Source organism: Salvelinus sp. IW2-2015, unplaced genomic scaffold (assembly GCF_002910315.2).
Source record: "Salvelinus sp. IW2-2015 unplaced genomic scaffold, ASM291031v2 Un_scaffold1024, whole genome shotgun sequence".
Lineage (NCBI taxonomy): Eukaryota > Metazoa > Chordata > Actinopteri > Salmoniformes > Salmonidae > Salvelinus > Salvelinus sp. IW2-2015.
Genome location: NW_019942692.1, coordinates 326,796 through 337,996, shown reverse-complemented (window position 1 = coordinate 337,996; position 11,201 = coordinate 326,796). Strand labels below are relative to the sequence as shown.

Genomic DNA, 11,201 nt, shown 5'->3' with positions numbered 1-11,201 from the left:
TAGTGACTGTCCAAACCCACTGCCCCAACACACCGCCACCCACCCTCCCAAAATAGACCCAACGTTCCCAGCGGGGGCAGCAGTCCTGATAAAAATCAGCTGTCACTAGCGCCACAGGACTAGAGACTAAAGAGAGGCACAGTGACACGACAGGCAGACAGAGAGCCACAGAGAAAGAGATAGARAGAGAGGGGAACAGCCACAGTCAAAAAAGGCTAACACTACAGAGAAACACAAACTATCCCAGAGGCATCACAGGAACTGTATCAGCCGACAACCAGAGGTTTGATCTGTATTCAGAGAGACAACCACAGCAGGAGAATAACAACTACACTGGCTGTAAGTATTATGGATTCAGTTACAGAAGTGTTTATTTTAGATTAAACAAGTTTATTCTAAATGAATGGTGCTGTAGATTAAAAAACATTTTTGTTCCAGTCGACGAGGAGGCTTTGTAGTACCATGTCAATAAGACAAAAGCTGGTGTTTGAGCTTGATAAAAGATGACAGTGAGTAAAATGAGGATTGGGATTTGAGGATATGGAGATATGGGGATATGGGGATATGGAGATATGGGGATTTGGGGATATGGAGATATGGAGATATGGGGATATGGAGATATGGGGATATGGGGATATGGAGATATGGAGATATGGGGATTTGGGGATATGGAGATATGGGGATATGGAGATATGAGGATATGGAGATATGGGAATGTTTGGATATGGGGATATGGGAATATGTGGATATGTGGATATGGAGATATGGAGATATGTGGATATGGGGATATGGGAATATGTGGATATGTGGATATGGGCTATGAGGATTTTCGGCTAAGGAAATAACTAATCTGTCATCAAAAATATGAATAATTTAGCCTAACATACATTGCCTGTCCATTTAATGTTGTCTGCATCAACGATAAGTCTGCAGAGTTTAGTGTAATTAATTATTCTACATTTCTTTCATTTAATAGCAAATATTAATATAATAAAGGAAAAAAAGTGACAACTTAATCTTACCTGATGGGTCGTAGTCACCTTTGATGGATCAAATCCTGCTCCTTGACCACCCTGTCTTTGTCACACACTGATATCGTGTGTGTGTTGTTGTGTGTGTGTGTGTGTGTGTGTGTGTGTGGTGTGTGTGTGTGTGTGTGTGTGTGTGTGTGTGTGTGTGGTGTGTGTGTGTGTGTGTGTGTGTGTGTGTGTGTTGTGTGCGCGCACACACTTGGGAGTCATATTAAGAAGGCTATATGCAGCCAGCCACCCAAGGTCATGGAACCAAGTGTCTTAGAGTTTTTCCCATGGGTCATATTTGCAATTTCTTAAGTGAGTGGCTATTCGTCTCTCAGACCTAATCCTTCGATATGACAAGAATGAGGATCAGAGGTCATGGTTAACAGACCTCCTCTCTGGAAACCTAAACGCGTCGTGATAGAGTGATGTGGAATCAGCACAGGAAGAGCAATTGTAATAAAATTACAATGTATTTTATTGAATCCCCCCCCCCCGTTTTAATTAGGATGACAGTTGGTATCGATTCCATTTAAAAAATCAGCACATTTTTAAGTCTGGTGGATTTTGGGGGGGGGGGGGACGGGGGGGGATTTTCCTAGACAACCATTTTGTAAACCGGTAGTAGTTTTATGACCTGTCTGTGAATCTGTAGCTACAATCGAAAGCAGCTGAGCTGGTTGGTTGGGAACAAATACCTACTGCATTTAGATGTCATTTGGACACCTGTCAGTCGGGCAAAATCCCCACATTTCTGATCTGCTAATAGCTTCTCTCTCCATTCCTGTGCAGACAGAGAAGGGAATAGCTAGACTGGAAGAGCCAGGAAGTGGTCTGACTGTGTGAAATAACTCAAAGATGTGCTGGCTAAATGTGCGCTAGCCGGACAGCTAGCTAGCGAACATGTTAAAGAATACTTCAGTTGAGATTCATAAGAATTGTCCATAGTTGGATTTTTAAGATTCCTCCTCTGTACAGCGGCAAAAGTCAGCTCTGCTCTTTCAAAAGGGAAATCATCAGGAAACACTCGTTGATTACGTTAATGGTTGTCACTAGTTACCAYAGCCACAAAATYAAAATTGGTTATGTCGTAAAAATTCATGAAAACTCCAATTTAAGGTTAGGGTTAGCCATAAGGTTAAAAGTGTGGTTAAGGTTAGGTTAAAAATCAGATTTTAAGAAGATAAATTGCAGAAATAGGGTGGGTGTTTGTGACTTTGTGGCTGTGGTAACTAGTGACGACAGAAATACCGTTTCTGTTTTTCCCCCAATTACCTCTCATCTTCAACTTAACTTATTAATAACACTTGATCAATAAACATCAAAAGCACGTTAATTGTTACCATATTCCCAGGAAGTGTTCAATTTAAAGTTTGAGTTATCAATTAGCATGGGTCAAAGGACATAACCAATAGTGACCAACACTTTTATCAATAGCTGATCAATAAGCATCAATAGCATTATTATTGTATTCCCAGTAAGTGTTCAGCTTGACCCAGGCACTTCTCTGGGGTTATGACCTCAGTCACAACTCGCATGACATTATGTTGTCTCATTCCATCTGCTCACCCAGCTATGGGGATGCTCTAAGTCCCGACTCGTGAGTGGCGCCAGTTAGCTGACCCGTCCTTTTGTCCGGCAAGAGCTTACTGCGTGAAAACGGACAGAGGTATGTTCGAATCTGGACATTAGTTACAGATGACGGGTCTATCCAGCAGGGCCCAGGCTACTGCTGACCCATTAAAAGCAGGCCTGCAGGGGCTTAGCTTCTGTTGTTTGGACTGACAGGACAGTGTGAAAATACACAGAGGCTAATGGGCTCTGGCCTACACACACTGGGGCTCGTGGCGTTTAGTGGTTGGGACTGCTATTGTTTCAATGTTTATTTCGAATTGGGATGATGTTTTGTGTTAGATTCTAGTGTAGATGTTTGCCTCACTATATGTTATCTGTACCTCTAGTGAATAGGGCATCTTGTGGCACACAACGCTGCCAACATAGACGCAGGCTAGTAGCTGCGAAACACCACTTAAACCCTTTTGTGTTTAAATGGGGAAAACTTGGCTGGCGAGATAGAATTGCAAGCATTCTAACGTTCTAGTATTGTGCCACAGTCACACAGCGACAGCCAGAGGGGATTCCATTCAGGCATTCTTCTGACCTGTTGTGTTTTGGTCAGGTGTGGATGGCTGTAGTGGAGGTGAGTCACACCAACAATGTGCTTAAAACAAATCAGGGGTTTCTCCAGCTGAGCTAGCAGTTGTTGTTTTTTGGTTTGTTTCTTCCTCCAAGTCGTGATGGTCAGCCAATGGGATGGTGTTTGTTGAGTGTCTACGGCAACTGGTGGCAGGTTGTAGCTGTGTGTGAGGCAGGACATGTTGTTTGTCATCCAGAACGACCAGAACATCCATCAAACTCTAGWTTTTGCTAACGTGTAGGTCCTTTCTCTGGTGTTGGTTAGGTCTACCCATTCATTTAACAGAAATGACTAATATTTCATGTTATTAAAGCCATGTTTTCTAAGTGTATATTTTCCATTATTATAGCAACAATATTTATTTGTATSTGTAACAACTGATAATGCAACGACACTTGATAATGAAGTTAATACATTATTTCACGTTACATAATTTTTTGTTTGTTTTTGTTCTAAAGGTTGATTATTTTGCAGAGTCAGTCCTAATGGCATATAAAGTCCCATGTCTAAGAGGGAATAGTTCCTACAGTGTAACAATAGCAAACAGATAGGATAGCCACACATACCAACACCTCCCAGCTATATATATATATATATAGACTCCATTATCAGCCAACCTCAGCATAGCCAACAACAGAGACACAGTTTATTAATGTGGTGCGGTGCATACCATACCACGGTGCACAGAAATATCACTGTCCTTATGTGGGTCACTGCACTTTCACACTGACTGTTACCGTACTGTATGTAAATCAACAAAAAGTGTCTACTATATTAAATTAAATATTAAAAGGTCTAATACAGCCTTTTGTTTTTWATCYCAATATCTAATCCTTTCTGGGTAACAATTAAGTACCTTACTGTGATTGTTTAAAAAAAAAAATGGTCAAAAAAGAAACAAAAATAGCTTCTTAGCGAAGAGAAATTTCTCTAGCGAGAATTTTGCTAGGACTATCTGGGAGTGGCCTGAGTGAGGAGGGGAAAAATGAAAACGAGCTGTGATTGGCAGAGAGGTTTGGAACTCTCTTTCTTATTGGTCTAAAACTCCATCCTACCAAAACAGGCTGAAATTTCAGGCAGTCTTTTCAAACCACTCTTACACTAATAGGGAAATTATAATAATTTTCACATTATTATTCCAACCTCAAGTGTCGAAATATATATAAAACACAGGACAATCACGTTTTTGACTGCACTGCACCTTTAAACAACCATACATTTCATTCCTTTMAATCATGTGCTAATTTTACAATTGTGTGTCTTTTTAATAATTTAAAGTTATTCTTAAGTAATAAGGCCCGAGGTGGTGTGGTATAKGGCCAATATACCATGGCTAAGGGCTGTTCTTAAGCACGACGCAACGTGGAGTATAAGGTCTGATATACCATGGCTGTCASCCGAATCAGCATTCAGGGATCRAACCACCCAGTTTATAATAGACTACAAACACCTATTGTATGTTACTGGAGCTGTAGCTACGGTATAGGCTAGGATACAAGCTGAGACCCAGATGACATTGATCAACATTATCAGAAGCTTTCATGAAATCAATTCCTAATCAATCAATCTATATKTGTCTGTGTTGTAGATGACAAGAGGCGTCTCCAGCTGAGTTATAGAGACACCCCGTCAAGACAAGGTCGAGACAGAGAGAGGACCTCCGGCTCAGTGAGAGACAGATCAGCTCTATACCTGTCAAGAGTAGCAGCTGCCGAATMCCCGGGAAGCTCCACACACACAGTGAGTGCCTGGCATTCCTCCCATTCCTCCACACACCACAAAGACGGACACAGAGACGGACACACATACATGCACAAAATTATACACACACACACACTGGGATCAAATGCCAGGCAGACCGGGGAATAGCCATCATTCTCAGGATTCAAAATGAGTTGCATTACTTTTCGAGCATACATTTGAACGAAACGATTATCTGAATTTTAAATTGCTTTGTTTTCATTCAACAGAAATCCAGCAGTTCCTCAGGAAAGAAGACTACAAGCAGCAAGGTATAATATGTTAATCTAACACAATGTGTGAGTGCTGTGAAATGAATATTAGAAAACATCCAACTCAGAGCTGATGGGCAATGGGTTTTGCATAACAACGGTGATGATGGTGGTCACATTAACAATCATTATTATTACCCGRACTCGGTCAAATACATACGGTAAATACTTTAATATACTTACATCTGTCCACATGTTAACATGGCAGTTATTCTACGTGGTAAATGTATAATATCGATATGAAAAGCAAACACAAGGCAATAACAGAAACGGACAGAAATACCTTGCGTCAAACACTACTCAGTGACTTTAAGACATAGGCATTAGCGCTGCTCTGCTAACTGGTGTGAAGTTTGGCTAACCTTAGCTTGAGTGAAGATGGTTTGCTGTGAAAGACATCGAACAAGCACAGAGAAAAAGGTAAAGTATGGCTTCAATTGCTACACGCAYGGCTACCTAACATTTTCTCGTCACTAACTAATACTACTCTCTGACCGACTGAATACTGACAATAACACAAAGACCCTTTTCTCTTTTCATTCCAAGATGGCCGAGATAGCCCCAAAAAACACAGTTTCAGAAGCATSTCACGAGGAAGATGACCTGTCTCTGCCTCCACCTCCCCCTATCCCACCCAGACCTCAGAACCATGAAGAGTCCCCAGCAACAGGTGGCCCCAACCAAGCCTTCATCCCCGTGCCGCCACCAAAGGAAACCTTCTCGACATTCTACCAACAGCGACAGAAGAATGAGCTGAAAAGACTCTTCAAACACATTCACCCAGACCTGAGGGAMAACATCAATGATGTAGTCGATGATGAGCTGGTTGCGGCGATGCAATCTGGAGGTGCCCAGACTGCAGCGGATGCAGGTTACCAGGGCGAGGTCCAGTCCATGAGGTGGATCTTTGAGAACTGGACCCTGGACAACATTGGGGACCACCCCCACATGACCAAGAAGCTTCTGGAAGATGAGACTCTTCAAGGCGGTGATGTCAGAGGAACATCCTCCATGTTCGAGCACTGCATGGTGGACGGAACCCAACAGTTTGTCCAAAGGCAGAGTTCAGTCCRAGGGGATGTCCGGACATCGACGTGGCTGTTTGAGACCCAGCCCATGGATACACTCAACAAACTCAAGCCAGAGGAGGGCGAGCTGGTCGAGGCTGTTCTCAAGGAACCGATTCAGATCGGAGACGTGAGAGGAGCTCGGCTGCTCTTCGAATCCAAGCCACTGGACGCCTTAGGYCGTTGTAGCTCTGTAGAGGACCAGAGCTTCCTCAAGCTGAAGTCAGAGCTCCAGGAGCAGAAAGGAGATGTGAGGAAGACAGTGAAGCTCTTCCAGGCCGATCCTTGCTGCGCCCTCAGAGACGCAAGCGGCAACATCCACAAGATTAAGTCCATCTGCAGAGAGGAGATCTGTAGCAGCAACATTAGCACGGCACGCTGGCTCTTCGAAACTAAGCCTCTGGACATCATCAACAAGGGGACATCCGGGATGCAGATAATCCGGGGGATATCGCTGGAGGAAGGGCAGAAAGGAGGGGTGGACAGGAAGAGATGGATGTTTGAGACTCAGCCATTCAACACCATCCGGGAGGAGGGCATAGAAGACCGGTTTCAGGGGACAGTGGTCGAAGTTGTGCCTGACGCTGATGTTGGGAACAAACTAAAGATGTTTGAGACCCAGCCCTTGGCAGCACTGAAAGGAGACTCCACAGAAGTAACTCTGGAGAAGGAGGAGATACTTGGAGGAGATGTCAAATCCTCCCTCTGGCTCTTCGAAACACAACCCATGGAAACATTGAAGGAACACTATGAAGTTGGGCATTTGAAGAAAGTGATCCTCTCCACTGATGAACAAGGAGAAGTTAAAGGCAAAAAGCACATGTTCGAGAACTACAACATTAGAAAAGAGACCTTAGTCGGAGCAGAAATCCCAAGTAAAGATCATGAGATTGAGAAGGGTGACGTTAAATCATACAAGCATCTCTTCGAAACAATTCCCCTTTGCAATATCACCCAATCTCAGGAGGAAGTGCTGAACGGAAATACAGAAAACCACATCACGGCAGGAGATGTGAAAGGAAACAGAACGCTCTTCGAGACAACACCATTATATGCGATCAAAGACTGCTCTGGGAATTTCCACGAGGTCACAACTGTCAACAGAGAGGAGTCCATCAAAGGAAGTGTCCAAAATTACAAGTGGATGTTCGAGACCAAGCCCATTGACCAGTTTGAGGAGGGAAAGAAGAATGTTGAGGTTATCAAAGGAATCACCAGGCAGGAGGATAGGTCAGGAGATGTCAAGATGGCCAAGTGGCTCTTTGAGACACAGACCATTGATGGCATCCATTCCAAGTTCAACCAGTCAGAGCAGCAGCAGAATTCAACAGAGCAACAGAAGGAGACTAGGAAAGGTGATGTCAAGACCTGCAAGTGGCTGTTCGAGACTCAGCCTATGGACATTTTGTACGACAAATCAGAAAAGATCCCAGATAAAGAAGAAGAGATTGAGAATACCAATGTGAAGTCTGTCACTTGGCTTTTTGAATCACAGGCTCTGGATAGCATTAAAGACAGTGAGGAGCAAAGTTTTAAATTATGCAGTACCGTTCAGGATGGTGTCAAGGCTGAGGTTGGTGTGAAAACAGTGAAGCACCTTTTCGAGACAGAGACTTTAGATAGGATAAGGAAGGACACAGACACAGAGCAAGATGTTAGATATGTCAGCGAGTTGCATGTCCAGTCTGGTGATGTCTCTAGGGTAAAGGAGATCTTTGAGTCCAAGTCCTTAGATGAAATAGGTTCAGAGTCTATAAAAGTGTGTAATGAAGACGAAAGCATTCAGAAAGGATCCGTGCGTAAATGCACCTGGCTTTTTGAGAACCGTCCCATCAACACGATAAACGACAAAGAGGAAAATGGCCCAGACATGCATTGTGTCAACGACATGGAGGGTGGTGACGTCCACAACAAGAAGTTCATYTTCGAAACATTCTCTCTGGACAAGATCCATGACAAAGATCAGTTTCTGGAACACAGGTCGGAATCTGTGGAAAAGCCAGTGAGCAATGTCGATGTCAAGTCCAGCACCATGCTATTTGAATCCCAGCCACTGTACGCCATTAGAGACAAGGAAGGCCAGTTCCACGAGGTTACCACAGTCCAGAAGGAGGAAGTGATGAGTGGCGATGTGAGAGGAGCTCGGTGGATGTTCGAGACGAAGCCCCTCGATGCCATCAAGGCGGAAAAGGAGATCTACGTKATCCGAGCTGTCACCCAGGAAGATGTGAAAAAGGGTGATGTCAAGTCAGCCAGGTGGAAGTTCGAGACCCAGCCTCTGGACTCCCTAACAGCTAAGGAGGAAGACGAGGAACCCACAGTCAAGGTTGTGGAAGACTTCGGAAACCGAAATGTGAAGCTCAACAAACAGCTCTTCGAGTCTGACCAGTCAGCCAGTAAGAAGTATGTGAGGATGGTTAGTGTGACAGATGTTCAGCAAGGCGATGTCAGGACGTCCACCTGGCTCTTTGAGAACCAGCCCATCGACAGGCTGAAGGGAGAGCCAGAGGAGCAGGGCCCTGTCCAGACGGTCCACAGAGAAGACAACCACAAAGGAGAGGTGAAACGCTGCACGTGGCTGTTTGAATCCCAGACGCTGGACAAGATCAAGGATACTGAATCCAATATGAATGCAACACAGGTCGTTGAGGAGGAGATCCCAAAAGCAGATGTGAAGAGCACAACCTGGCTGTTTGAGACCACACCCTTAGACAAAATTGTCACAGTTGAAAGTGTGATTGACACGCTGTCTCGTCTACATCAGCTTGAATTCATCCACTCAAGTGGAATCTTAATAGAGGCAAAAGAGATCACAAACGTCAACATGGTTAAATACCAATTTATTAAAACTGAGGGAGCACAGATTCAGAAGGAGGAGATAGTTGAAGGGAACATCAGAAACATCATGCTACAGTTATTGTCCAGATCGACRCGGAAGCCCCAGATCACTCTTCTAAAAGAGGTAGAACAGGGTAAAGTTCAGACAACAGTATTAGAAGTCGCAGTCAATCAGCCAGCATCAACGAACCAAGACAAAGATCAAAGTATACAGAAACTCATCGAAAGCTTGCTTGTTCAAGATAAGCTGATGAAGAAGGGGATCGTCATGCAGGAATCTGAGGGAGGACATGTAGAGATGACTGTTTACTCCCTTCATTGTCAAACTAAAATGGATAGTCAAGACATTACAAGGGGAGATGTGAAGTCAACTATAGGCAACCTGTTAGCTACTGCTAACAATCAGAGGACAACCGCTTCATGTAGACTAGATGAAAATGAAAAGGGAAATGTCGACTTATACAGGAGTTGCATAGAGAAAGGAGATCTCCAAAAACTGAAGAGTCTTCAAATACAGCAATCAGAATTGGATGAACTTGACCTCATGACAAAGGAACAGATTGAGATTGTGCAAGGCGATGTGAAGGAGGCGAAGAAAAATCTTCAGAAACAGAAGGATCAAGTGGAACGTACCATTTCAGACGTCTTACCAGGGGATGTGAAGAATGCCAAAAGAGTCTTTTCTACAGAGGGTTCCATTGACCTTAGTGTTGAAAACTGTATTTCTAAAGAAGAGATCATCCGTGGGGATATCTCCTCAGCTAAGCAGCAACTTGCTTTAAAACAGACTCTCTCTATGGAAAAGGAGGAAATCGTGGCCGGTGACATCAAAGCTACTCTGCAGTCTTTAGAAAGAGCAAAGCAACAGAGTATGCACTTGGAACGCGATATCATAACCCCRGGAACTATCTATGACATGGATCTAGCAACACAGGGGCCGGAATCAGAGGGAAACCAGACACAGAAAGAGGAAATTGTATCGGGAGATGTGAAGGCAGCGAAGCAGTCCCTTGAGCTGGCAAAGAACCAGAGTCTATGTGTGGAGCGTGACATCATCGTGCCAGGAAAAATATACAATGTCAACATCTCATCTCAAGAACAGAGCTCCACGACAGTGAGGCAGTCTGCGTCTTCGTCAACCTCCAGAAGCCAGCGGATCACGACGACTTTCCGAAAGGTCAGTGACGCAGAGAGAGATCAGGAGACAATTGAGGCTTGCCAACAGGGCTACGTGTCAAGGAGTTCAGATGTAATACATGTTAGCGCTGCGGATTCACCGCCAGCAGTCTCCGGCAGCATACAAGCACAAACCCACCCTTATGTAAACTCAGAGTTTGATGATATTGAGAGGACAGGGACAGAAGAGGCAGAAGCAGAAGTGGTGAGAGGAGATATAAAAGCTGCTATTAGGTCTCTGCACAGTGCTGCAACAGAGCAGAGACCGCTAGTAGACAAACAGGAAATTGTAAGAGGTAATATGCAGATGGCGCTGCAATATCTTGAAAAGTCTAGTATAAATGTGTCCAAAGGAGACTATAAAGCTGCCATGCTATACAGGAACTCAGGTAAAGCTTATGCAGGGAGCAGAAAGAAAAGGGATGCAGAGACTGTGAAAAAGCAGTGTGTTGTAGTATCTATGCCTCCATCTGACACTGAATTGTCTCCTTCGGTTTCAGTAACTCTTGGCGAACCGCCAGCCAGCGCAGCACAGACTTCAGCAACTGTCACTTTCACAAATCTTGATGAAAACCCCAAAACACCCTCCACTGAAGCCCTAAGGCCACCTCCACTTCCACCCAAAGCAAATGAAAAAACACAATACCAGAAGCCGGCTCTACCACCAAAACCACAACGCTCAAAACAAACACCCARCGACGCAACAGAGAATACCGCCCCTCCTCCAAAAACACCTAGCCCGATTAAAGGTAACCAGCAAAACCCAGTCATTCCAAAAACGAAACCAGGGAACCCATCTCCCCCTCCTCTGCCTCAGAAACCTTCATCAAATAGACAACAAACCACAAAGGACTCACAACCGGAATGTATTAATAAAGCAAAGCAATACTCACCT

The 11,201-nt window shown here is 44.2% G+C and overlaps 1 protein-coding gene across 1 annotated transcript in view; it reads left to right on the top strand.

The window, feature by feature from the left end:
- Window positions 1–10,931, top strand: part of xirp1 (xin actin binding repeat containing 1) — a 20,835-nt gene extending 9,904 nt beyond the window's left edge. Inside the window, exons 5-8 of the mRNA XM_024136830.2 lie at window positions 4,802–4,953; window positions 5,184–5,225; window positions 5,772–10,307; window positions 10,807–10,931. Coding sequence (XP_023992598.1) covers window positions 4,802–4,953; window positions 5,184–5,225; window positions 5,772–10,307; window positions 10,807–10,809 — 4,733 coding nt within the window. The 3' untranslated portion in view covers window positions 10,810–10,931. The remainder of the gene's footprint in view (window positions 1–4,801; window positions 4,954–5,183; window positions 5,226–5,771; window positions 10,308–10,806) is intronic.
- The last annotated feature ends 270 nt before the right edge of the window (window positions 10,932–11,201 follow it).